Consider the following 26,535-nt stretch of genomic DNA (forward strand, 5'->3'; position numbering starts at 1 on the left):
TTTTCTCCCGGCAATTATTAATTTATCCATTGTCGGTAGTTAGCCTTGTGGTTAGAGCGTTGGGCCAGTAACTGAAAGGTTGCTGGATCGAATCCCCGAGCTGACAAGGTAAAAATCTGTCATTCTGCCCCAGAGCAAGGCAGTTAACCCACTATTCCCCGGGCGCCGAAGACGTGGATGTCGATTAAGGCAGCCCTCCGCACCTCTCTGATTCAGAGTGGTTCGGTTAAATGCAGAAGTCACATTTCAGTTGAATGCATTTAGTTGGACAACTATGTATTTCCCTTTCTAAATGCTGGGGTGTCAAACTCATTCCATGCATATTTCCCCCCCCCTTTTTAATTAAGACCTAGACAACCAGGTGAGGGGGGAGTTCCTTACTAATCAGTGGAGGAGAGAAAACACCTCTGGTCTGGGTATAACTAGACGCCCCCCCCCCCCCCCCAGACGGATACAAGCTGGTTGACAATGACGCCTATTTGCCTTGTATTGCCATCTAGTGGTTGGTTTCTGGCACTGCAATGAGTAACCCATTATGAGGTCAGTACATTATTTTAGCCACACACAGGGGTGCTACATTGTAAGACACAGAGCAAAACTGCTGTTTTACCGGTCACATTTTTTTATTTTTTTAGTACATTTCAAGTTGTTTTGATAGAATAGTAGTGGCCCAGAAAGTTCCGTAGATGTTGAATTGAATGAACACTAGTTACATGGTATTGTACAGCTTGGAGATAAAGAGAAGAAGATGAGTCAAAGATATCATTGAGTAAAATGAAAAGATTCATCCTGGGTCGTATTCATTAGGGCACAACGTTGCAAAACAGAGAGGGGTAGTTCCCTCTCTGTTTCAGTCTGTTGTCTTCCGTTTGGTGCCCAATGAATACGACCCTAGTAATGCTGTACATTGATGGTCTACTTGCATGTTATATTGTTTATGAGCAACAGCTAGTCTGGTATCCAACTGATTTCCCAACACTTCTCTTTTGTTTCCCTTTATTATGTCTGGTTTCATCAGGCTAAGAAACTGCTTGTCCACTTTCAGTAGCCGACGTTGTCGAATGCTGCAGTTAGAATTTCCATGAATAGAGCTGACGATTTAAAAATTGTTCTATATGCCACAGAGCATATTTTCTATCTGAACTTTCCAAAACGTTGCTGAACGTGCCCCACGTTTGCTTGTGTGTGACATAGTAGATAGAGGCAACTTCTAAGAACTGATACAGGATCCGATGTCTTTCTTTAGTCTACTGGTAAAGGTTAGTGCTGGGGGTTCTGGTAATCTGATCATAGATCTGTGGTTAGAGACATTACTCCTACATAGTGTCTTATTAGATGATGAGGAGCAACTGATCCAAACTCCTTCAACCCTCTGATACTAGTCTCAACCCATCTGTCGAGACAGACTACTCTGATACTAGTCTCGACCCATCTGTCTAGACAGACTACTCTGATACTAGTCTCGACCCATCTGTCTAGACAGACTACTCTGATACTAGTCTCGACCCATCTGTCTAGACAGACTACTCTGATACTAGCCTCGACCCATCTGTCTAGACAGACTACTCTGATACTAGTCTCGACCCATCTGTCTAGACAGACTACTCTGATACTAGCCTCGACCCATCTGTCTAGACAGACTACTCTGATACTAGTCTCGACCCATCTGTCGAGACAGACTACTCTGATACGATATAAGCATTGGAGGAGATTATAAGTGTGTGGAGATTTGGTGAAGCCACCGTTGTTCAGTTAAGAGCACTGAATAGAATTCTACTGTTCTAATTCGATGGGTGGAACATCATCATGTCCAAGATTCTATTCTAGAACCAGAATGTCCATGAAACTGGGAAAAGCACATGGTAACCCAAAGAAGTCCATTCTTGTTCCAAGTCGTAAAGGAGTGAAAAGTCCCTCGTCAAGACTCTGCAAAATGGTCCCAGATTTAATGATTGAGAACGTTTCCCATCCACTCTTCCTTGTCAAGGGTAATCCTACATGATAGATGTACACAGTCACCCCAGCTCCCCTGGCCCTTAAATCTTAGATTGACATACGATAATGCATCACTCTTTGGAAAAGGTGGATGATAGCAGTTCATCCTTGCAGTTATTACACAAATCAAGTAGATGAAAAGGTGCCCTAGAGAATCAGTAGTATACACTCACCCATTCAGAGGAAAGCAATGGTGCTTCCCCTATCCAAACCAAATAACCTTATCAGATTATGGATCAAATCTTATTTCAATCTCATCACTAGAGACGAAGGAATACCTTTTTTTCTGATGAGAAAGAAATTGACCTTGAACACAGTGGCTACAAAACATCTTCAACTGAAAATAAAATGTAGGACACCATTTGTTACAATGCAGCAAGTTCTGTCCCTCCACCTATTGTGCCCAAACCATTTCATGTTTCAGTTACCAAACCAGAAAGGTTATTGTTACATCGTCTTAGTCATTAACAAAATGTGATTTTATTTTTGGAATGAATGTCCTTATTTCTATACTGATTTGAGATATTAAATGCACATGTCTGTTGCCATACTTGTTGTATCTATAGAGTTAACTGTAATTTAGATGTCCGCAGGTATGGAATTATAGATAATGTGGTGTTTTTAGAGTATGTTCTCCTAGCTGTCTCTCCACTGTTACCATGGGTTCCTCAGCTAGATTCCAGAATCACTAGGAGGACAAGTTCCAGAGTCATTATGAGTCGTTGTTCAAACGTACTAAAATAAATAGACCTCCTCTGTTGTCAGTTTGACCCTCCTCAGGGATTTGGATTCTTGCAAAGGGGACAGGTAATGTACCGGTACTCAGGGATGCCTAATATCCCATTATAGTCCACCTTTTACTGGGTCATATTCATTAGTGCACACCATTAAAAAAAACAAGTTTCTTATTGGTTCAGGTTGTCTCTTCCTGTTTTGTCCATTTTCCTCCGTTTGATATCAAGTGAATACGTCCCTGGAGTCACTTTGTCCACCTGTACTGTCAGTCAAACAGTCGTTCCCTTACATCCCTGTCCAAAGGGTCCATAAAGTCCATTATGGTGTTGGATAAGGATTGTACAGTGGTAGTTGGATGATGGGCGAAAAAAAAGGTAGAGAACCACAGAGTTTTTGAGAGCAGATTTAGTTTCCTTTAGGGGGAGAGACTGAGAGCCCCCTCCATCTTAGTCTCCTTTAAACTGAGTCAAATAGAATGTCGTTTTGGCCAAACCTTGCCCAACCATGGTGTGCGATACTTCCTGTCTGTATAAATTGTGTTATGGGATTGCATATTGGAAGAAAGGAGATGGGGGAAACCAGGGATCTATACTACATGGCCAAAAGTCTGTGGACACCTGCTAGTTGAACATCTCATTCCAAAATCATGGGCATTAATATGGAGTTGGTCCCCCCTTTGCTGCTATAACAGCCTCCACTCTTCTGGGAAGGCTTTCCACTAGATGTTGGAACATTGCTGCAGGGACTTGCTTCCATTCAGCCACAAGAGCATTAGTGAGGTCGGGCACTGATGTTGGGCGATTAGGCCTGGCTCGCACTCAGCATTCCAATTCATCCCAAAGGTGTTCGATGGGGTTGAGGTCAGGGCTCTGTGCAGGCCAGTCAAGTTCTTCTACACCGATCTCGACAACCTGTGAGCTTGTGTGGCCTACCACTTCGCAGCTGAATCGCTGTTGCTCCTAGATGTTTCCACTTCACAATAACAGCACTTACATTTTACCAGGGCAGCTCTTGCAGGGCAGAAATTTGACTAACTGACTTGTTGGAAAGGTGGCATCCTATGATGGTGCCACATTGAAAGTCACTGAGCTCTTCAGTATGGGCCATTCTGCCAATGTTTGTCTATGGAGATTGCATGGCGGTGTGCTCGATTTTTATACACCTGCCATTAACGGGTGTGGCTGAAATAGCAGAATCCACTAATTTGATGTGTCCACATACTTTTGATCATGTAGTGTAGTTGTGGGTAAGATCCCTCCATCCTGATGCAGATCAGCAGAGGGAAATTGCTAAACTAGAGAGCTGAAATGGATCCAGGTGAAACCAGGCTTGGGTCAGGGATCTCTCTAGTGATCCCTCCAGATCAGCAGAGGCACCGCCGGTCGCTCTTGGTGACCTCCTCGGAGGAGTGGACCACGTTGGGGACGAAGCCGCTCTTCACCCCTTCCCAACCCTCCTGGATAGTGATGTCACCACTCCTCACCTAGGACCAAGATATCAAGGTTAAGAGGGACGACGTCGTATTCACATGCAGAGGCTTTCGATTAATTAACCAAGGTAACACTTTGATTTTACAGCCAGTATTAGTAGTGATGGGGGGGAAAAAATCGATAGTTACATATCGCAATATTATTCAAGTATTTATTTATTGCTACTGTAGGTAGCGTTAACTAGCACTAGTTGGCTATACCTGCTCCAAAACCTATAGCTTGTTCTCCATCTTCTTTTTAAATAGTGAGCCAACATGCTATTTATTTCCCTGACTGATTAAAACTGTTTCCTCCTGCTCTCTCGTCTCTCTGCAGCAGACACATAGTGAGAGATATGTTTGGAACATCATCATCGCAATAAAATCACAGTATCGAACAGCAATACATATAGAATCGGGAGAATCACAATACATAATGTATCGGCACCTAAGTATTGTAATACTATTGTCAGTATTGTAATACTATTGTATCGTGAGGTCCCTGGCAATTCCCAGCCCAAGTATTTGTCAGGTATTTATTTTGAAATTACTTGTTAAAATGGCAATAACCTAATAATTGTATAATAATTACAATTTAGTTTCTTTGAGATTCATGTTTTCACAAGCGTAGGTTTGTACCATTTGGTACCAGTTTATGGGACTAGCCCACTGCTTTAATAGTCAAGGGTTAGCATTGAAAATGTGACTCCATTTTGATTCTTGACTCGGGTTGAAGAAGGTTATCTCCTCACCAGGTGGAAGATGTCCCTGGTCAGCTCCGTGAAGGCGTGCTCCACATTGATGGCGTCGCGGGCCGAGGTTTCTACGTAACGCATCCCGTAGGCGCCGGCGAGTTTCTCAGCTTCCTGACGAGTCACCTGGCGATTTTTAAAGGTAAAGATTTGATTTTATTGTCTGATTTCATAGAAATGTGTTTCAGGCGTCATTTATAGTGTCCTTAGTTAGGGTGAGGATTCTTTCTTTCTTTCAATGCTCAATCAAACACACAGACACACATTCCGATAGGCTACCTGACGCTGAGGCTCCAGGTCACACTTGTGTCCGACCAATAGGAACACGATGCTGTGTGGTTGGACGTGACTCCGGGCCTCCTCTAGCCAATCATGAACGTTCTGGAAGGAGCGACGGTTTGTGATGTCAAACAGCAGGAGCCCGCCCACCGAGTTACGATAGTAGGCTCTGGTGATGGACCTGAGAGAGGGATGAGAGAGAGAGAACATGAGATATAGATGGACTATTGGCTACTAAGCTGAACCTGGATGACATGGCAGATCAGTGGAGGATAGAAACATCCACATCATTGAGGAAACATCTGAGATCTTATCAAGAGTGTTACTGTTGCATCACACTCATCACAAAGACATGGTGGAATAGTGTCGTTCTGAACTAAAATAAGAGTGTGTGTGAGGGAGAGAGAGGTGTTAGGAGACCGATATAAAGGTTAGAAAAGGGGAGAGATTGGGTAGCGAGGGAGAGGGAAAGTTTGGCAGAAGAGAGAAAGAGAAAATGTGAGAGGCGGGAGGGAGGACAGGAAGGGGAGAGGAAGTGGGAGGAGGGATATGACAGGCAGGAAAGGTGTGGGTGGATAGAGGGAAGGGGAGGTGGAAGAAGAGGACTTCAAGAAAGAGAATGAAGATAGGAGGCTGGTAAAATATTCATAAACTGTTGAAATGAATCAGAAGACACAGATATAGAGCAGGAAATGGAGACAGATGGAACGCTGACGAAGCAAAGTGTGTGTGTTCAAAGGCTGCTACCTATTTTAAATGTAAAATGTATCTTTATTTATGAAAAAAGGGTCCTCATATACTTGTTTTTTTATGTTTTAGAAATGTCTATCAGGCCTATTTAGGTATGCATATTCACTGTGTCACTGATGTTCCAAAAAGTAAATATTGAAATAGGCCAATAACCGCATACCCTTTGTACTTTGCATAATAAGGCTCTTTTGACTAGTCAATAACCCTAATCAGTAGTGGAATGACACAAGCTGACTTCAGTGTAGACCTCGGAGGCCTGAGTCTTCAGTGTGGACCTCGGAGGCCTGAGTCTTCAGTGTGGACCTCGGAGGCCTGAGTCTTCAGTGTGGACCTCGGAGGCCTGAGTCTTCAGTGTGGACCTCGGAGGCCTGAGTCTTCAGTGTGGACCTCGGAGGCCTGAGTCTTCAGTGTGGACCTCGGAGGCCTGAGTCTTGTTGGACAAGAAACAGCATTGACACACCACAGTGTGTTGTCATTTGAAAGGTAGGCTATGATAGATCACTACCGAAAGCAGTTAATATTCGACTATAAATACCTGTCACCATCCTTAGACCCCCCCCACACACACACACACACACACACCATACCTGAAACGCTCCTGTCCCGCGGTATCCCAGATCTGTAGCTTGATCCGTTTCCCCGGCTCAATCTCCACCAGGCGAGAGAAGAAATCTACGCCGACTGTGGGGTCGCTCACCTGGGCGAAGCGTCCCTCTGTGAACCGCCGGATCAAACACGATTTCCCCACCGTCGAGTCCCCAATGACGATGAGTCGGAACTGGTACAGCCAAATCGCCTCCATGGTGACTACTGTCTAGCGTCTGTTGTCGGGTAAATCAGGCACGTGGAGAGAGACACAGGCGGATGCACGTATAAAACCAGAGTCAGACAGTTAACCCGTAACAACAGTGTTGACTTAGGGCCCCCAGAAGGCTAGAGACGGCCCTGCCTTTGGTGAGGAGAAAAAAGGCTACACTTCTCATCTTGATTTGGCCATGGTTTTTATCTGGGCCCCCGGTGTTATAATTAAGCAATAAGGCCCGAGGAGGTGTGGTGTATATGGCCAATATACCATAGCTAAGGACTGTTTCCTCTGCACGACGCGGAGTGCCTGTATACAGCCCTTAGCCGTGGTATATTGGCAATACACCACAAACCCTCGAGGTGCCTTATTGTTATTATTAACTGGTTACCAACATAATTAGAGTAGTAAAAATTCATGTTTTGGCATACCCGTGGTATACGGTCTGATATACCATGGCCTTCAGCCAATCAGAATTCAGGGCTCAAACCACCCAGTTTATTATGCCTATTATATCCACATGTTAAATTACAAGCATGTGACTATTGGAAATCCGATTTACTAGCCTATGTTGGCCTACTTTCAAGTCACTTGATTTGGTTATGGCACCTATTTCATAGTCTGTTTTACATTATCAATGATTTATTTGATTGCTGAATATAAAAAGCCCTGTTGAATTTCCCTCTAAGAAAAATAGTTATTTCATTCTAGTTGTAGCACAGTGGCAAGTAGGTAATATAGCTAACATATTTTATTCTATAATCCCATGTTCTATAGACCTATGCTTCTTGAAAACCCCACAATGCAAGAATTTATTATGGTATTGCATTCTATGCGCGGGCCTGGTTATCCAGCCATCACACTGCCTCTAGTGCCAACTAAAGCCCACCGACACTACCTCACTCTGCTTGGCCTGGGGATTACACAGTCCGCTTAATATGCAAACACTGGGTCTACCGTGGACACACAGATCCCCTAGAGAATAACCATAACACCCACCCCCCTAGCTGTTGACTCAGCCCGGATACAGGCTTTAGGATCTCTGGAGCGTTGACACAGACAGTTGGATATAACCTATTACAGTCACCTAAAGAGGACAAAACGATGTCTATTGTAGAGCATACCGTGGATGTGGCTCATTTGGTAGAGCGTGGCGCTTGCAACGCCAGGGGTGTGGGTTCGATTCCCACAGGGGACCAGTATGTAAATGTATCCACTCACTACTCTCTGGATAAGAGAGTCTGTTAAGTGACTAAAATGTCAAAATGATATTTCACATAAGGTGCTTTTGGATTCAAATCAAATGTTTTTTTTCCAGACCTACCAAGGTCAATGAATGGGCCCCTCCATTTTTCCTTATGGCAGGATAATTGATTATTATTGTAGGGATAATTCAACCTGATCTGTCAGTAGGCTAATGGGGAATCGAATGGAGAACATTAGGCTAGAATCTACACGATCATTTGATGCTGAACTTTACCACAACATCCCATCTGTCACTCTTATAATAGGCTTCCAAGACCAAGCAGTGTAACTTCATCCACTTTATTCAAAGCCTTTTCTTATTTCTCTCATTATTATGCTGAAATTAAAATGTATTTTATTGGGATTTAGGTCACAATTACGAGAAAGGCCTATAGCCTACGAGAACATGGAATGGTTTCATCTTACGTTGATTGGTTGCGGCGTTCAGAACCCGAATGCTGCAGGTTCCATCGTATCGGGAAGCTCGTCTCCTCTTTCGTAGAACAAACGCCGAAAAAAAAGTCTTAACAGCAACACATAAACCACAGTTTACAATTCCCCTGGAGAGATTCAACGACGGGTCTTCTGTGTAATGTCTATATTACGGTCTATAACGCTAACAACGGGCTCGAACGGCCTAGGTCTAAGAGAGAAATCCACAGCACGCTTTACTCCACAAAAGGTTATAATTTGTAGACGGAAGTCTACACTATTGTCTACAACCACACTGGTTTCGAATGTGATACATTCGAAGGGTTCGTTTCCTGTTTTTGAAGGCCGCTAAATGTTCTGAAATGAATGTTGCTGTTGATGAAATGGCAGCGCTAGCAGCAGCATTACAGAACCTGACTCATCCCCGCCCGCCCGCCCGCCCGCCCGCATCAGCACCACTACTACCGTAAACATCAATATAGAGGCGGACAACCACTTTTCTCATCTCTACAAAACCCCACAGCGACACAGATAGCATAGAAAACTCGATAAGCATAGGCCTATATATCAACTCTTGTTATAACACCATTATAAAAAAACGAATATTGTAGTTATGTTTTTATTGCATATCATTTTACCTGTTGTATGACAACCCTTTTTGGTGGGTGAAAACGCATGAATCCTTAATAACGAAACGGTTTATTCCCAACATACTGCCTACCAGACAGACCCGCTGATATAAAACATGTATTGGAGCTTGTTCAATTGAGGAAACGGTTTATAATTCTGCGTGTAAAATTGACTATTTTATGCGTTAAGGGGGACATGTCGGTAACCAACCAATGCTTGGCAGTGCGCTGGGACGAATTTTTCTTTATTTTATTTAACCTTTATTTAACTAGGCAAGTCAGTGAAGAACAAATTCTTATTTACAATGACGGCCTAACCCAGACGACGCTGGGCCAATTGTGCGCCGCGCTATGGGACAGCCTAGAATCGAACCAGAGTCTGTAGTGACGCCTCAGACCGCTGCTCCACTCGGGACATATACACTGGTATACGTATATATTTTTTGTTTCCCCCTGCTGCGCTATGTTGCGTCAGAGCGATGGACAGACAGTACAGTGAACGTTTGGCTTGTGTTAACCTATCGTAGCAGGCGTAGAACGACCAGGCTTGTGTGGGCCTAGACAACTTTTATCCGTTAAAGGGTCGTCAAACAGCTGACGGCTGGGCAGAAGACGCTTCACGCTCAGAGGAATGGAAACTGCTTCTACATGAGACGAGCGCGCACACACAGGCTGCTTGACCTGACTCGACAGCTGATGACGTCACTTTTTTTTTGCACTAGATGGAATGGAAGTTGGGTAACAGGTGAAGAAGAGTCACCAATACGGACAGTTGTGCGTAAATTCATTGGACGTGTATGGAAATAGAAAAAGTGAGAAAATAAATCAACTGGAATATTTTTTGGAGAATGCATATTTTTAATAAGTGAGACAGGATGTGAATGTTGTTTTTTTTCTTCTCTCTATCAATTAATGTACTCGTTTAGGCTAGAAGATGTGGAGGATTACCTTATTTGGCATACAGACAACTTCAGGTAATGGGGAAAAGGGAGCTGCTGAAAAGTGGACCCATATGGAATGGGGAAAAAATATACACTGACTTGGGCTCAGCGGTGTAAAGTATTTAAGTAAAAATACTTGAAGGTACTACTTAATTCGTATTTTGGGGTATCTGTACTTTACTTTACTTTTTATATATATACATATTTTTCCTGACACCTAAAAGTACTCGTTACATTTTGAATGCTTAGCAAGACAGGAAAATTGCCTAATTCACACACTTATCAAGAGAACATCCCTGGTCATCACTACTGCCTCTGATCTGGAGGACTCACTAAACAGAGAACATCCCTGGTCATCCCTACTGCCTCTGATCTGGAGGACTCACTAAACAGAGAACATCCCTGGTCATCCCTACTGCCTCTGATCTGGAGGACTCACTAAACAGAGAACATCCCTGGTCATCCCTACTGCCTCTGATCTGGAGGACTCACTAAACAGAGAACGTCCCTGGTCATCCCTACTGCCTCTGATCTGACAGACTCACTAAACAGAGAACATCCCTGGTCATCCCTACTGCCTCTGATCTGGCGGACTCACTAAACAGAGAACATCCCTGGTCATCCCTTCTGCCTCTGATCTGGAGGACTCACTAAACAGAGAACATCCCTGGTCATCCCTACTGCCTCTGATCTGGAGGACTCACTAAACAGAGAACATCCCTGGTCATCACTACTACCTCTGATCTGGAGGACTCACTAAACAGAGAACATCCGTGGTCATCGCTACTACCTCAGATCTGGAGGACTCACTAAACAGAGAACATCCCTGGTCATCCCTACTACCTCTGGTTTGGAGGACTCACTAAGCAGAGAACATCCCTGGTCATCCCTACTACCTCTGATCTGGTGGACTCACTAAACAGAGAACATCCCTGGTCATCACTACTACCTCAGATCTGGAGGACTCACTAAACACAATGCTTCGTTTGTAAATTAAGTCAGTGTTGGAGCGTGCTCCTGGCTATCCGTATATTTAAAAAATACAACATTGTGCCGTCTAGTTTGCTTTATATAAGGAATCTGAAATTATTTTTACTTTTACTTTTGATACTTAAGTATATTTTAGCAATACCTTTTACTTTTGATATTTAAGTATATTTAAAAACAAATACTTTTAGACTTTTACTCAAGTAGTATTTTACTGGGTGACTTTTACTTGAGTAATTTTCTATTAAGGTATCTTTACTTTTACTCAAGTATGACAATTGGGTCCTTTTTCACCCACTGCTTGGACAATTATTTTCTTTATGTCATTTTTCATGACATGTTTATATGTGGACAACTATGTGGTGTTGTTGGCCTTTATTTGATCGGTGAAAGGGGTGTGGTCGTCAAACAGCTGACGGGCAGAGAAACGGCAACGACTTCTCGAAAAGTTGAGCACGCACACAGACCGCAGGCTGTTTGCCCTCATTTGACAGTTAGTTAATGACTTTCCGCTGACAGCACTTTTTAGAAGTTCTCATTTTTTTGCGCTAGATGGAATGAAGGTTGGGTAACAGGTGAAGAGTCACCAATACGCACAGTCGTGCGTGGATTTATTGCGTGGATTCATTGGACTTGTATAGGAAAAACGGAGAAAATAAAAAATAACTTCTGGAATATTTTTGAAAATGCACATTTTGAATAAGTGAGACAGGATGTAATTGTTTTTTTCTCTCTATCAATTCATTTGTATACTATCTTGTGGAGGATTGCCTTATTTGTCATCCAGACAACTTCAGGTAACGGGAAAAGAGAGCGGCGAAAAGTGGACCCATATGGAATAAAAACAACTGAAAAAAGAGACACTGCCTTTTGGAATATTTTTTTCTGCATGTCATTTTTCATAAATTTTTTCTATGTGGACAACAATGTGGTGTAACTAGACTTTATTGTTTTCTACCAACCCATAACCCAACCATGCATCAAGATCGCTTGCTCAAGGTCCTGGTCATCGGTGACTTGGGTGTCGGCAAGACGTCCATAATCAAGCGTTATGTCCATCAGATATTCTCTCAACATTACCGGGCCACCATAGGAGTAGACTTCGCCCTCAAAATCCTCAATTGGGATCACAAGACGGTGGTGCGTCTGCAGTTATGGGACATAGCCGGTTAGTAGCCTAAATGAATTACCTTATTGTAATTACCTACCCTAACGTCGCTTACCTTTTTGGTTTTATAAGTGTTCTATTTTATAAGACACACAAGTCTACAATATGTCACGCACTTAAGCCATGCTCCACGTTAAATGGTATCGGCCACTCGGTTGGTAAGTTAATTACGTGTAACTAGAATACCCTATAGTTTTGTAACGTTTCTATTTTTATTTGACACATCGGAGTCTTAACAATTAGGTTAAGCTCCTAATCAGTAGCAAACGATGCCCAAAACGCTGGCATGCACGCACCCCGGACAAAGGCGCGCACACAAGCACCTAAATATTCTTGCGTCTTTGTAACATTCAGAGAAGTGAGGATATTTGGCCAGTCCTCACTTGTAAAAAGGTTATTTTAGGTTTTAAAATTATGGTTAAAATTGAGGTTATGTTTAGGGATTAGGGAAAATAGGATTTTGAATGAGAATCAATTGTTGGTCCACAAAAGGTCTTCTCAGGTATAGTAAAGTGTGTGTGTGTGTACTTTAGCCCATCTGTCAACAGACCGTTTTATGGTGCTGTATCATTTAGACTTTTCCTCCTAATCATCTCCACCATAGATAATGACATCATCACACCATGTCTACCAGCTGTCAGTGTGTATGAAGGTCACGCCAGGGCTCCGTTGAGAGTAGGTGTGCTGATCTGGGACCTGTCCATATAATCGTATTCATTATGATCTAAAAGGGAAAGTGTATGATCGATCATTCTCACGCCAGGGTCTGTCTGTATTTTTTTGAATAACTCTGATCTAGGGTCAAGATTTCCTTTTAGATAAAAATGAATTGGAGTATACGGACAGGGGGAAATCTGATCCTAGATCAGCACTCTGACTCTGATACGCTTTATACATACAGCCTCCAGGTCCCCTGCCACGTCCATATCATCCTGTTTATTGTCATTTATAGACCAACGTTTCCCAAACCTTCTTGTTTTTTTGCCCAAACACTACACAGCTGATTGAAATGATCAAAGCTTGATGATTAGTTGACTATTTCAGTCAGCTGTGTAGTGCTGGGGCAAAAAAACAAACATCAGGCCTCCTGAGTGGCGCAGCGGTCTAAGGTATAGCATTGCAGGGCTTGAGGCGTCACTACAGATCCGGGTTCAGTCCCAGGCTGTGTCACAGCCGGCCGTGACTGGGAGACCCTTGAGGCAGCGCATAATTGGCTCAGCGTCGTCCAGGTTAGGGGAGGGTTTGGCCGGCAGGATTTCCTTGTCCCATTGCTCTCTAGCGATTCCTGTGGCGGGCAGGGTGCAGTGCACGCTGATATGGTTGCCAATTGGACAGTGTTCCTTCCGACACATTGGTGCTACCAGGTTAAGCCAGCAGTGTGTCAAGAAGCAGTGCGACTTGGCAAGGTCGTGTTTCAGAGGATGAATGGCTCTCGACCTTCACCTCTCCCGAGTCCGTACGGGAGGTGCAGCAATGGGACAAGACTGTAACTACCAATTTCGAGATCACGAAAAAGGGGTCAAAGTAGCCCCCAAAAATTATACAACAACGACAACATGCACCCCTTGGGGTCCAGAGGACCGAGTTTGGGAAACGCTGCTATATAAAGATATAAAACGGATCCTACATCGGCCTAAACGGATCCTACATCGGCCTAAACGGATCCTACATCGGCCTAAACGGATCCTACATCGGCCTAAACGGATCCTACATCGGCCTAAACGGATCCTACATCAGCACTCCTGCCCTGAGCCTCATTGTGTCAATAGGAGTCCTATACAGTTTGTCCTTAGGGCTATGTGTTTAAAGCTCAGTGGGAACTCATCTCTCCTGAAGAAGCATATGTGGACTTAGTGAAGGGAGGTAGACGTTGTGGAATGGCACAATGCATGCATGCAGTGGATAGACAGAGATGGTGTGGTAAACAGAGATAGACATTGTAGGAAAACCTGACAGAAAAGCCCTGCTAATCTGATGTTATTCAAGCAATGCATGTTAGCAGCAACCGCTACACTATACAACCAAAAGGATGTGGACACGTGCTCATTCCAAAATCATGGGCATTAATATGGAGTTGGTCCCTCCCTTTGCTGCTATAACAGCCTCCACCCTTCTGGGAAGGCTTTCCACTAGATGTTGGAACATTGCTGTGAGGACTTGCCACATATGCTTCTTCCATTCAGCCACAAGAGCATGAGTGAGGTTGGACACTGATGTTGGGAGGGATTAGACCTGGCTCGCAGTCTGTGTTCCAATTCATTCCTAAGGTGTTCGATTGGGTTGATGTCAGGGCTCTGTGTAGGCCAGTCAAGTTCTTCCACACCTATCTCGACAAACCATTTCTGTATGGACCTTGCTTTGTGCGCAGGGGGCATTGTCATGCTGAAACAGGAAAGGGCCTTCCCCAAACTGTTGCCACAAAGTTGGAAGCACAGAATCATCTAGAATGTCATTGTATGCTGTAGCATTAAGATTTCCCTTCATTGGAACGAAGCGGTTTAGCCCGAACCATGAAAAACATCCCCAGACCATTATTCCTCCTCCACCAAACTTTACAGTTGGCACTATGCATTGGGGCAGGTAGCGTTCTCCTGGCATCCGCCAAACGTAGATTCGTCCGTCGGACTGCCATGTGGTGAAGCATGATTCATCACTCCAGATACTGCATTTCCACTGCTCCAGAGTCCAATGGCGGCGAGCTTTACACCACTCCAGCCGACGCTTGGCATTGCATATGGTGATCTTAGGCTTGTGTGCGGCTGCTCGGCCATGGAAACCCATTTCATGAAGCTCCTGACAAATAGGTCTTGTGCTGACGTTGCTTCCAGAGGCAGTTTGGGACTCGGTAGTGAGTGTTGCAACCGAGGACAGATTCTTTTTACGCATTACGTGTTTCAGCACTCAGCGGTGCTGTTCTGAGCTTGTGTGGCCTACCACTTCGCGGCTGAGCCGCTGTTGCTCCTAGACGTTTCCACTTCACAAAAACAGCACTTACATTTGACCGGGGAAGCTCTTGCAGGGCAGAAATTTGACAAACTGACTTGTTGGAAAGGTGGCATTCTATGACGGTGCCACGTTGAAAGTCACTGAGCTCTTCAGTAAGGCCATTTTACTGACAATGTTTGTCTATGGAGATTCAGAAACGGGTGTGGCTGAAATAGCCGAATCCACTAATTTGAAGGGGTGACCACATACTTTTGTATATATAGTGTTTTTCATTACACATCCTGAACGGAATGTGGTGTTGTTAAGAGAGAGCCTGTTCTCTCTTAACTAAATGTTATGGTCTTTTCAGACCTGTGTGTGTGTGTGTGTGTGTGTGTGTGCCCTAAAATAGCGTGTCTGTCTATCAGCCGGTATATTAGTATCATGTGAGTGAGGTTAACATCCAGGAGAAATTACATTTACACACTACAAAACTCACTTATATATACACACACACACACACACACACACACACACACACACACACACACACACACACACACACACACACACACTTAGTTGCTTACATAATTTAATTGAAAAAGATTTTTGTAGGTATATCGTTGTTGTTGTGTCCCCAGGCCAGGAGCGCTATGGCAACATGACGAGGGTGTACTACCGTGAGGCTCTGGGTGCGTTGGTGGTGTTTGACATGACCCGAGCCTCTACCTTCCAGGCTGTCCTCAAGTGGAAGAGAGACCTCGACTCCAAGGTTACTGACAAGTCATGCTTATAACCAGTAATAAAGCCTTATACCTGGTGGTGTTTGACGTGACACGGGCCTGTACTTCCCAGGCTGTTTTCAAGTGGAAGGGAGACCTCGACTCCAAGGTCTAAGACAAGGGACATAATATGCTTATAACATGCTTATAACCAGTTGTAATGCTCCGCACATGCATGGAAATAACAGAAAGACATAGTAGATTCTGAGGCTCAAGTTCTGTTTACATTTAATAGAGCTTTGTTTACATTCCCCCTTCACTCTTCTATTTCACCCTTCCCTCCTTCCCTCCTTCATTCCTATCTGTCTTTGTTTCTTCTCTCACTGTCTCGCAGCCAGTGGCTGCTGTCATATTTGCTAATAATAACCTTTGTTAACATTTTATAAAGACCTTGATCAGTCATTTTCTCTCTCTCTCTCCACAACTTTGTCTCACCACTCCTTCATCCCTCTCTCCTCCCAGGTTGCTCTGGGTAACGGGAGGCCAGTTCCGGCCGTCTTATTGGGTAATAAGTGTGACCAACTGAGCACTGGTCTCTGCTCCAAACTGCCCAAACTGGAGAACTTCACCAGAGACCACGGCTTTGTGGGCTGGTACGAGACCTCAGCCAAGGTGAGAGGTCAGAAGTGAAGAGGTAAAAAGTCACTACATGGGGTCGCGGCATAGGGAGGGAGTGTATATCAGGGGATTTATGCTTTATGTTAGGATATGTTAGCAGACAGTGTGTCTGTGTGTGAGTCTTAACAGAGCACAGTCATAGAATGTAAATACCTACTAATTGCTGGCTGAGTGAGGGACTGTGATTATAAACTGTCTTTTTACCTCTCTCCCTCTGTCTCCCTCTGTCTCTGTCTCTCTCCTTCTCTCTCCCTCTGTCTCTCTCCCTCTCTCTCCCTGTCTCTCTCCCTCTCTCTCCCTGTCTCTCTCCCTCTCTCTCCCTCTCTCTCCCTCTCTCTCCCTCTCTCTCCCTCTCTCTGTCTCTCTCTGTCTCTCTCTGTCTCTCTGTCTCTCTGTCTCTCTCCCTCTCTCTCCCTCTCTCTCCCTCTCTCTCCCTCTCTCTCCGTCTCTCTCCGTCTCTCCTCTCTCTCCGTCTCTCTCCGTCTCTCTCTCCGTCTCTCTCTCCGTCTCTCTCCGTCTCTCTCCTCTCTCTCCCTCTCTCTCCCTCTCTCTCCTCTCTCTCCCTCTCTCTCCCTCTCTCTCTATCTGTCCCTCTCTGTCCCTCCCTCTGCCCCTGTCCCTCCCTCTGCCCCTGTCCCTCCCTCTGCCCCTGTCTCTCCCTCTGCCCCTGTCTCTCCCTCTGCCCCTGTCTCTCCCTCTGCCCCTGTCTCTCCCTCTGCCCCTGTCTCTCCCTCTGCCCCTGTCTCTCCCTCTCTCTCCCTCTCTCTCCCTCTCTCTCCCTCTCTCTCCTCTCTCTCCGTCTCTCTCCGTCTCTCTCCGTCTCTCTCCGTCTCTCTCCGTCTCTCTCCGTCTCTCTCCGTCTCTCTCCGTCTCTCTCCGTCTCTCTCCCTCTCTATCTGTCCCTCTGTCCCTCCCTCTGTCCCTCCCTCTGCCCCTCTCTGTCCCTCCCTCTGCCCCTGTCTCTCCCTCTGCCCCCGTCTCTCCCTCTGCCCCCGTCTCTCCCTCTGCCCCTGTCTCTCCCTCTGCCCCTGTCTCTCTCTCCCCCTGTCTCTCTCTCCCCCTGTCTCTCTCTCCCCCTGTCTCTGTCTCCCCCTGTCTCTCTGTCTCCCCCTGTCTCTCTGTCTCCCCCTGTCTCTCTCTCTCCCCCTGTCTCTCTCTCCCCCTGTCTCTCTCTCCCCCTGTCTCTCTGTCTCCCCCTGTCTCTCTGTCTCCCCCTGTCTCTCTGTCTCCCCCTGTCTCTCTGTCTCCCCCTGTCTCTCTGTCTCCCCCTGTCTCTCTGTCTCCCCCTGTCTCTCTGTCTCCCCTGTCTCTCTGTCTCCCCCTGTCTCTCTGTCTCCCCCTGTCTCTCTCTGTCTCCCCCTGTCTCTCTCTGTCTCTCTCTCTCTCCCTCTGTCTCTCTCTCTCTCCCTCTGTCTGTCCTCTGTCTCCGTCTGTCTCTGTCCTCTGTCTCCGTCTGTCTCTGTCCCTCTGTCTGTCTCTGTCTCCGTCTGTCTCTGTCCCTCTGTCTGTCTCTGCCCCTCTGTCTGTCCCTCTGTCCCTCTGTCTGTCCCTCTGTCCCTCTGTCTGTCCCTCTGTCCCTCTGTCTGTCCCTCTGTCCCTCTGTCTGTCCCTCTGTCCCTCTCTCCCTCTGTCCCTCTGTCCCTCTGTCTCTCTCTCCCTCTGTCTCTCTCTGTCTATTACACTCACAGAAAGTTCCAGAAGAATAAAGACATTTCAAATGTCAAATAATGTCTATATATAGTGTTGCAGCGATTTGCAAATAGTTTAAGTACAAAAGGGGATTTTGTACTTTATTTACAATGGTGTTTGTTCTTTACTGGTTGCCCTTTTCTTGTGACAACAGGTCACAAACATTTCTGCTGTGATTGCACACTGTGGTATTTCACCCAGTAGATATGGGAGTTTATCAACATTGAATTCTCTCTCTCTCCCCCCATCCCACTCCCCCTCGTAGGACAACACCAACATTGATGCGGCCATCATGTGTTTGGTAGAGAGCATCATGGCGGGAGAGGAGGAGAGGTCACCAGGTGGAGATCCTAGAGACCCCAGTGTCCTTCTCCTACCACGCTTTGACTACAATATGAAAGAGAGGACAAGGGTGGCAGGGTGTGATGGGTGTAATAAAAAGATTACTCTGCCGGGACGGGGAGAGATGGGGGATATCTGAGGGGGACGGAGAGAGGCGGGGGATATCTGAGGGGGACGGAGAGAGGCGGGGGATATCTGAGGGGGACGGAGAGAGGCGGGGGATATCTGAGGGGGACGGAGAGAGGCGGGGGATATCTGAGGGGGACGGAGAGAGGCGGGGGATATCTGAGGGGGACGGAGAGAGGCGGGGGATATCTGAGGGGGACGGAGAGAGGCGGGGGATATCTGAGGGGGACGGAGAGAGGCGGGGGATATCTGAGGGGGACGGAGAGAGGCGGGGGATATCTGAGGGGGACGGAGAGAGGCGGGGGATATCTGAGGGGGACGGAGAGAGGCGGGGGATATCTGAGGGGGACGGAGAGAGGCGGGGGATATCTGAGGGGGACGGAGAGAGGCGGGGGATATCTGAGGGGGACGGAGAGAGGCGGGGGATATCTGAGGGGGAGAGGCAGGGAGAGGCAGGGGAGAGGGGTAGGGAGAGGCAGGTAGGGAGAGGCAGGGGGAGGAGGAGAGGCAGGGGGAGGAGAGGGAGAGGCAGGGGGAGGAGAGGGAGAGGCAGGGCGGAGAGAACATGAGATATAGATGGACTATTGGCTACTAAGCTGAACCTGGATGACATGGCAGATCAGTGGAGGATAGAAACATACACATCATTGAGGAAACATCTGAGATCTTATCAAGAGTGTTACTGTTGCATCACACTCATCACAAAGACATGGTGGAATAGAGTGTCGTTCTGAACTAAAAGAAGAGTGTGTGAGCGTGTTGTGAGTTTAGTAATAATAACCCCCAATAATAACCTCCATTAACATAAGACTTCTGCCGCTACACAGCTTTGTCCAGTACAATGTTCAACAAGCCTTTTAACAGAAAGGTTTAGCAAGGTCACACCCACTAACCAACAGCTTGAGAAAATGTTATTGTCTGTGATAAAACCGGAAGGCTGAGAGGAGTCAGTCAGTCAGTCAGCACCTGCTCATGTATAACACATACTATAACAAAGTGATGACTTACAGTTGAAGTCGGAAGTTTACATACACCTTAGTCAAATACATTTAAACTCTTTTTTTCACAATTCCTGACATTTAATCCTAGTAAAAATTCCCTGTTTTAGGTCAGTCAGGATCACCACTTTTGTTTAAGAATGTGATATGTCAGAATAATAGCAGAGAGAATCATTTATTTAATCTTTTATATCTTTCATCACATTCCCGGTGGGTCAGAAGTTTACATAAAATCAATTAGTATTTGGTAGCATTGCCTTTGTTTAAGTTGGGTCAAATGTTTCGGGTAGCCTTCTGCAAGCTTTCCACAATAGGTTGGGTGAATTTTGGCTCATTCCTCCTGACAGAGCTGGTGTAACTGAGTCAGGTTTGTAGGCCTCCTTGCTCGCATACACTTTTCAGTTCTGCCCACAAATCTTCTATAGGATTGAGGTCAGGGCTTTGTGATGGCCACTCCAATAATTTAACTTTGTTGTCAAGCCATTTTGCCACATCTTTGGAGAGTATGCTTGGGGTCATTGTCCATTTGGAAGACCCATTTGCGACCAGGCTTTAACTTCCTAACTGATGTCTTGAGATGTTGCTTCAATATAGCCACATCATTTTCCTGCCTCATTATTCCATCTATTTTGTGAAGTGCACCAGTCCCTCCTGCAGCAAAGCACCCCCACAACATGATGCTGCCACCCCCGTGCTTCACAGTTGGGATGGTGTTCTTTGGCTTGCAAGCCTCCCCCGTTTTTCCTCCAAACTTAACGATGGTCATTATGGCCAAACAGTTATATTTCTGTTTCATCAGACCAGAGGACATTTCTCCAAAAAGTACAATCTTTGTCCCCATGTGCAGTTACAAACCGTAGTCTGGCTTTTTTTATGGGGATTTTGGAGCAGTGGCTTCTTACTTGCTGAGTGGCTTTTCAGATTATGTAGATATAGGACTCGTTTTACTGTGGATATAGATACTTTTGTACCCGTTTCCTCCAGCATCTTCACAAGGTCCTTTGCTGCGGTTCTGGGATTGATTTGCACTTTTCGCACCAAAGTACGTTCATCTCTAGGAGACAGAACGTGTCTCCTTCCTGAGCAGTATGACGGCTGCGTGGTCCCGTGGTGTTTATACTTGCGTACTATTGTTTGTACAGATGAACGTGGTACCTTCAGGCATTTGGAAATTGCTCCCAAGGATGAACCAGACTTACGGAGGTCCACAATTTTTTTTCTGAGCTCTTGGCTGATTTCTTTTGATTTTCCAATGAAAAGCAAAGAGCCACTGAGTTTGAAGGTAGGCCTTGAAATATATCCACAGGTACACCTTCAATTGACTCAAATTATGTCAATTAGCCTATCAGAAGCTTCTAAAGCCATGACATCATTTTCTGTTATTTTCCAAGCTGTTTAAAGGCACAGTCAACTTGGTGTATGTAAACGTCTGACCCACTGGAATTGTTATACAGTGAATTATAAGTGAAATAATCTGTATACAATTGTTGGAAAAATTACTTGTCATGCACAAAGTAGATGTCCTAACCGACTTGCCAAAACTATAGTTTGTTAACAAGAAATTTGTGGAGTGGTTGAAAAGCGAGTTTTAATGACTCCAACCTAAGTGTATGTAAACTTCCGACTTCAACTGTACCTGTCTGTCTGTCTGTCTCTCTCTCTGATGACTTTGTATCAATAAACACTTTTTGACAAACAGGACTTTTGTGATTGGCATTTTCTTCTTTCGCCATATCATTAGTATTGTGTTTTGTGCAAAATAGCAGCAGCTGTGTGTGTGTCAGTACTAGTATGTTTGGCAGGTTAAGCTGTGCTGTTGCCTGTTGCAATAGAAAACCCATCTGCCAATCCAGGCAGGCTAAAGTAAAGCAAATGCTGAAAATATTTGACCGTTTGAAAGATTTTAAGTAGTACCACAGACTCATGGATACCATTTCTATGTCTCTGCGTCCAGCAGGAAGGAAGTTGGAGGTAGTTTTGCGAGTCAATGCTAACTAGCATTAAAGCAATGACTGGAAGTCTACAGGAACAGCTAGCATCCGAGCGAAGGGAAGTAGATAACCGGCCAAATGTCTCATTCATTATCTTTGTCTGGTGATGTTTATATCATATAACTACTGAAGACAGGAAGCTTCTATTGTATATCAGGAAGTAAATAGGAATGTTATGAATATGTTCAGAACAGAAAGCACATCACCGAGAGGGATGGAGATGGGAGAGGGGGGAGGGGGGAGTTGTTACAGTAGATTATTGCTAAACCATTTTCTCACAAATCCAGGTATGGGTTGTGCCTCAATTGAAATCATTCCATGTCTTAACAGGGTTTTCTTATCCCCAGTATATCTCAACACAGGCCTCCTTCCCGTGGGCATCATCAGGCTGTCCTGCCCCGCAGCAGCTAGAGGGTTACCAACACACAGAACCAATCAGACACTGTGGTAAAAACATTGTCCTTAATGATAGCCTACACACAAGTCTGTTTTTCAGGTTTAAAGCCACGCTCTGTCAGATGTACTGTACATTCCCTCATCAAGAGCGGGCCATCAACAAAAAGGATTTGAAACAAAACTCTTTCCATTACATTTTCATATGGAAATAGTACCTGTTTTCTATGATGTGTGGACAGCTCATTGAATGATATTTATGAGAGAGAACATTTTTATAAACATGTTACAGGAACCAGAGGCTATCACCAGCAGGCTCCGACATCTATATCCTCATCCTCAATGGTCATAGCCGCCTGGCTGTCCCCCGCCACATCACTCCCTCCCTGCACCCCAGCACTCGCACTAGGCACTACATCCTCCTCTGTAAGGGAAACCAGTTCCCTGGACTCATCCTCATTGCCTGTGACAACCGGTGTCTGTTGCTTGGAGACAGACTGCTGCTCAGCACTCTCTACGCCAGTAGACTGTAGTAGAGGAACCCAGTGATCCTCCTGGCTGGGGCCTGTGAGGATCACAATGGGTCAACCTCCACACAAGGTTGTGAATTAAGCAGGAGGTGACTCTCTCTACCCTCCAGTATTGGCTAAAGGAATGTCCCTTTGTCTCCAGAGACCTTTGCCCACCCAAAACTCTAATGTTCAAAAAGTGGATAATGGAACAATAATTCTAACATGAAGAATGTGGGGAGTTATGGAGAACTAATGTCATATGGTTGATTATTTTGTGTTGTCATTCAAAATCTTGGATGCATTTAGCTGTGGTTTTGGTTTTTGTGACATATATGCTTGCTTTGAAAATTGCTGTGTGATTTATTTTTGGCAGGGTACTCTCCTGACATAATCTAATGTTTTGCTTTCGCTGTAAAGCCTTTTTGAAATCGGACAATGTGGTTAGATTAACGAGAGTCTTGTCTTTAAAATGGTGTAAAATAGTCATATGTTTGAGAAATTGAAATTATAGCATTTTTAAGGTATTGTATTTCGCGCCACGCTATAGCATTGGATATTGGTGAGGTGTTCCGCTAGCGGAACGTCTGTCCCTAACAGGTTTTCCGTAGCCACGCACCCAGTGATGTCTGAGAGCTTGCCAGCATGACCGAACACCCCTTTTGACCAAGATAAAGGATTGGAAGAGAAATCAACCTTTTGACCAGGAAACGTGAGGCGGAGAGTTACACGTTTGAAATGGTTGAAACTCTCAACCTCAACATGAGGTGAAGAAAATGAACTTACCTACCAGACCAGGACATCGCCAGTCTGCAGCTGCGCATGTAAAGTGGTTCAAACTCTGACTATCCACATGAGGTGGAGAAAGGAGAAGATTCCCCTCTCAGTCACTGGTACAGCTAAGTAGCTGTTCTGAGGAATGAACACCCATGGAGACCAGACAACTAAGAAGAAGGACATTGTGACCTCTTGTGGACAATCAGAGCATTACACACACATGAGACCCCACCAAAACCCTTAACAAGAAGGCTTGGATCCGACAGATAAACGACGACTGAAGGCATTTACACGTTAACTTCTATGGGCTAGGTGGGACGCTAGCCGTGGTACACACTATCAACAGCCAGTGAAATAGCATGGCGCGAAATACAAAACAGCAAAAATCTCATAATTTCATTTTTTCTAACAATCAACTATTTTACACCATTTTAAAGAAACTTCTCGTTAATCTAACTACATTTCCGATTTCAAAAAGGCTTGGCGGCGAAAGCATAACATTTGATTATGCTAGGACATAAACTAAGCAAGAAAAACCCCACATCCATTTTCCAAGCAAGGACATGCATCACAAAAAACAAAAATACAGCTAAAATATTCACTAACCTTTGATGATCTTCATCAGATGGCACACATAAGACTTCATGTTACACAAAACATGTATGTTTTGATCGATAAAGTTCATATTTATATCCAAAAACCCAATTTTACATTGGCGCGTGATGTTCAGAAAATGTATTCCCACCAAAACATGCGGTGAATGAGCACATCAATTTACAAAAATACTCATCATAAACATTGATAAAATTTACAAGAGTTATTGAAAGAAATATAGATATACTTCTCCTTAATGCAACTGCTGTGTCAGATTTTAAAGTAGCTTTACGGAGAAAGCACATTTTTCAATATTCTGAGTACATAGCTCAACCATCAAAGCAAGCTATACAGATTACCAAGAACCTGATGGTTACTCTGACAGAGATCCGGAGTTCCTCTGTGGAGATGGGAGAACCTTCCAGAAAGACAACCATCTCTGCAACACTCCACCAATCAGGCCTTTATGGCAGAGTGGCCAGACAGAAGCCACTCCTCTGTGTAAGTGACAGCCCGCTTGGAGTTTGCCAAAAGGCACCTAAAGGACTCTCAGACCATGAGAAACAGGATTCTCTGGTCTGATGAAACCAAGATTGAACTCTTTTGGCTTGAATGCCAAGCGTCACGTCTGGAGGAAACCTGGCAACATCCCTAAGGTGATCCATGCTGTGGGAATGTTTTTCAGCGGCAGGTACTGGGAGACCTAGTCAGGATCGAGGGAAAGATGAATGGAGCAAACAGGACAACGACCCTAAGCACACAGCCAAGACAATGCAGGAGTGGCATCGGGACAAGTCTCAATGTCCTTGAGTGGCCCAGCCAGAGCCCGGACTTGAACTATATCGAACATCTCTGGAGAGATCTGAAAATAGCTGTGTGGCGACACTCCCCATCCAACCTGACAGAGCTTGAGAGGATCTGCAGAGAAGAATGGGAGAAACTCGCCAAATACATGTGTGCCAAGCTTGTAGTGTCATACCCAAGATGACTCAAGGCTGTAATCGCTGCCAGGTGCTTCAACAAAGTACTGAGTAAAAGGTCTGAATACTTATGTAAGTATGATATTTGTTTTTTTGCTAAAACTTCTATAAACCTGTTTTTGCTTTGTCATTATGAGGTATTGTGTGTAGATTGACGAGGGGGGGAAGAATTTAATCCATTTTAGAATAAGGCTGTAACGTAACGAAATGTAGAAAAAGTCAAGGGGTCTGAATACTTTCTGAATGCACTGTAGGCCTAGTTAGACTCTTTAAATGACTGTGTGTAGGCTATGCAAGGTGCTCGCCAAGACTAAGCAGCAGAACGGTGTAGTGAATTCAGAGGGCAGACAGACAGGGACTCATTCCCAGGTCTCTTCTCAGTCAATGACAGACATGGACTCAACCACAGGTCTCTTCACAGTCGGTGACAGACAGGGACTCATTCCCAGGTCTCTTTACCGTCAATGACAGACAGGGACTCATTTCCAGGTCTCTTCACAGTCAATGACAGACAGGGACTCATTCCCAGGTCTCTTTACCGTCAATGACAGACAGGGACTCAACCACAGGTCTCTTCACAGTCAATGACAGACAGGGACTCAACCACATGTCACTTCACAGTCAATGACAGACAGGGACTCAACCACAGGTCTCTTCACAGTCAATGACAGACAGGGACTCAACCACATGTCTCTTCACAGTCAATGACAGACAGGGACTCAACCACAGGTCTCTTCACAGTCAATGACAGACAGGGACTCAACCACAGGTCTCTTCACAGTCAATGACAGACAGGGACTCAACCACATGTCTCTTCACAGTCAGTGACAATGCTAAGATAGTTTGTTTTTGCTAATAATGCATCATGTCTGTTAGAAGAGTGGATGACTATAGTCTGAAGTAAAAAAAATACAAAAATATATATTTCACCTTTATTTAACCAGGTAGGCCAGTTGAGAAGAAGTTCGCATTTACAACTGCGACCTGGCTGAGATAAAGCAAAGCAGTGCGACAAAAACAACACAGAGTTACACATGGAATAAACAAACGTACAGTCAATAACACAATAGAAAAATCTATATACAATGTGTGCAAATGGCGTGAGGAGGTAAGGCAATAAATAGGCCATAGTAGCGAAGTAGTTACAATTTAGCACGAGTGATATCTGCAGATGATGACAATATGGGGATGAGGTAGGTAGTTGGATGGTGTTACGCTCGTTGTTGGAATGAGACCAAGGTGCAGCGTGGTAGGCGTACATTTTACTTTTATTAAAAATGACACCGGAAAAAACAACAAAATACAAAAACGAACATAAAGCTATATGCAGTGCAGAAAGCAACTACACACAAACAAGATCCCACAATCTAAGGTGGGAAAAAGGGCTGCCTAAGTATGATCCCCAATCAAAGACAACGACAAACAGCTGTCTCTGATTGGGAACCACACAAGGCCAACAAAGAAATAGAAACATAGATGTCACACCCTGACCTAACCAAATAGAGAATAAAAGGGATCTCTAAGGTCAGGGCCGGACAGATGGGCTATTTACAGATGGGCTGTGTACAGCTGCAGCGATCGGTAAGCTGCTCAGATAGCTGATGCTTAAAGTTAGTGACGGAGATATG

General features: G+C 44.9%; 2 protein-coding genes across 2 annotated transcripts; one reads left to right on the top strand and one right to left on the bottom strand.

Annotated features, from left to right (window-relative positions):
• Positions 1-3,894: 3,894 nt before the first annotated feature.
• Positions 3,895-8,869, bottom strand: LOC115194648 (ras-related protein Rab-39B). The gene is made up of 5 exons (XM_029754508.1): positions 8,453-8,869; positions 6,567-6,800; positions 5,230-5,410; positions 4,951-5,076; positions 3,895-4,213 (listed from the first exon to the last, which is right to left on the bottom strand). The coding sequence occupies exons 2-5, from the start codon at positions 6,779-6,781 to the stop codon at positions 4,094-4,096; spliced, it is 642 nt and encodes a 213-aa protein (XP_029610368.1). The 5' UTR covers positions 6,782-6,800; positions 8,453-8,869; the 3' UTR covers positions 3,895-4,093.
• A 2,451-nt stretch (positions 8,870-11,320) lies between these two features.
• On the top strand, positions 11,321-18,678 carry LOC115194997 (ras-related protein Rab-38-like). Its single transcript, XM_029754897.1, has 4 exons — positions 11,321-12,183; positions 15,750-15,880; positions 16,353-16,502; positions 18,463-18,678. The coding sequence occupies exons 1-4, from the start codon at positions 11,991-11,993 to the stop codon at positions 18,676-18,678; spliced, it is 690 nt and encodes a 229-aa protein (XP_029610757.1). The 5' UTR covers positions 11,321-11,990.
• The last annotated feature ends 7,857 nt before the right edge of the window (positions 18,679-26,535 follow it).

This window comes from Salmo trutta, chromosome 5, assembly GCF_901001165.1.
Source record: "Salmo trutta chromosome 5, fSalTru1.1, whole genome shotgun sequence".
NCBI classification, from domain to species: Eukaryota; Metazoa; Chordata; class Actinopteri; order Salmoniformes; family Salmonidae; genus Salmo; species Salmo trutta.

What these genes read in the sequence shown, in the direction of transcription:
- LOC115194648 (XM_029754508.1), bottom strand. Translation starts at nt 6,781, where the DNA reads ATGGAGGCGATTTGGCTGTACCAGTTCCGACTCATCGTCATTGGGGAC. An exon ending in ACCTGGAGCCTCAGCGTCAG is followed by an intron (nt 5,077 to 5,229) that starts GTAGCCTATCGG and finishes AAAAATCGCCAG; the next exon opens with GTGACTCGTCAGGAAGCTGA. An exon ending in CCAGGGACATCTTCCACCTG is followed by an intron (nt 4,214 to 4,950) that starts GTGAGGAGATAA and finishes TCTTGGTCCTAG; the next exon opens with GTGAGGAGTGGTGACATCAC.
- LOC115194997 (XM_029754897.1), top strand. Translation starts at nt 11,991, where the DNA reads ATGCATCAAGATCGCTTGCTCAAGGTCCTGGTCATCGGTGACTTGGGT. An exon ending in GCAGTTATGGGACATAGCCG is followed by an intron (nt 12,184 to 15,749) that starts GTTAGTAGCCTA and finishes TTGTGTCCCCAG; the next exon opens with GCCAGGAGCGCTATGGCAAC. An exon ending in AGAGAGACCTCGACTCCAAG is followed by an intron (nt 15,881 to 16,352) that starts GTTACTGACAAG and finishes CTCTCCTCCCAG; the next exon opens with GTTGCTCTGGGTAACGGGAG.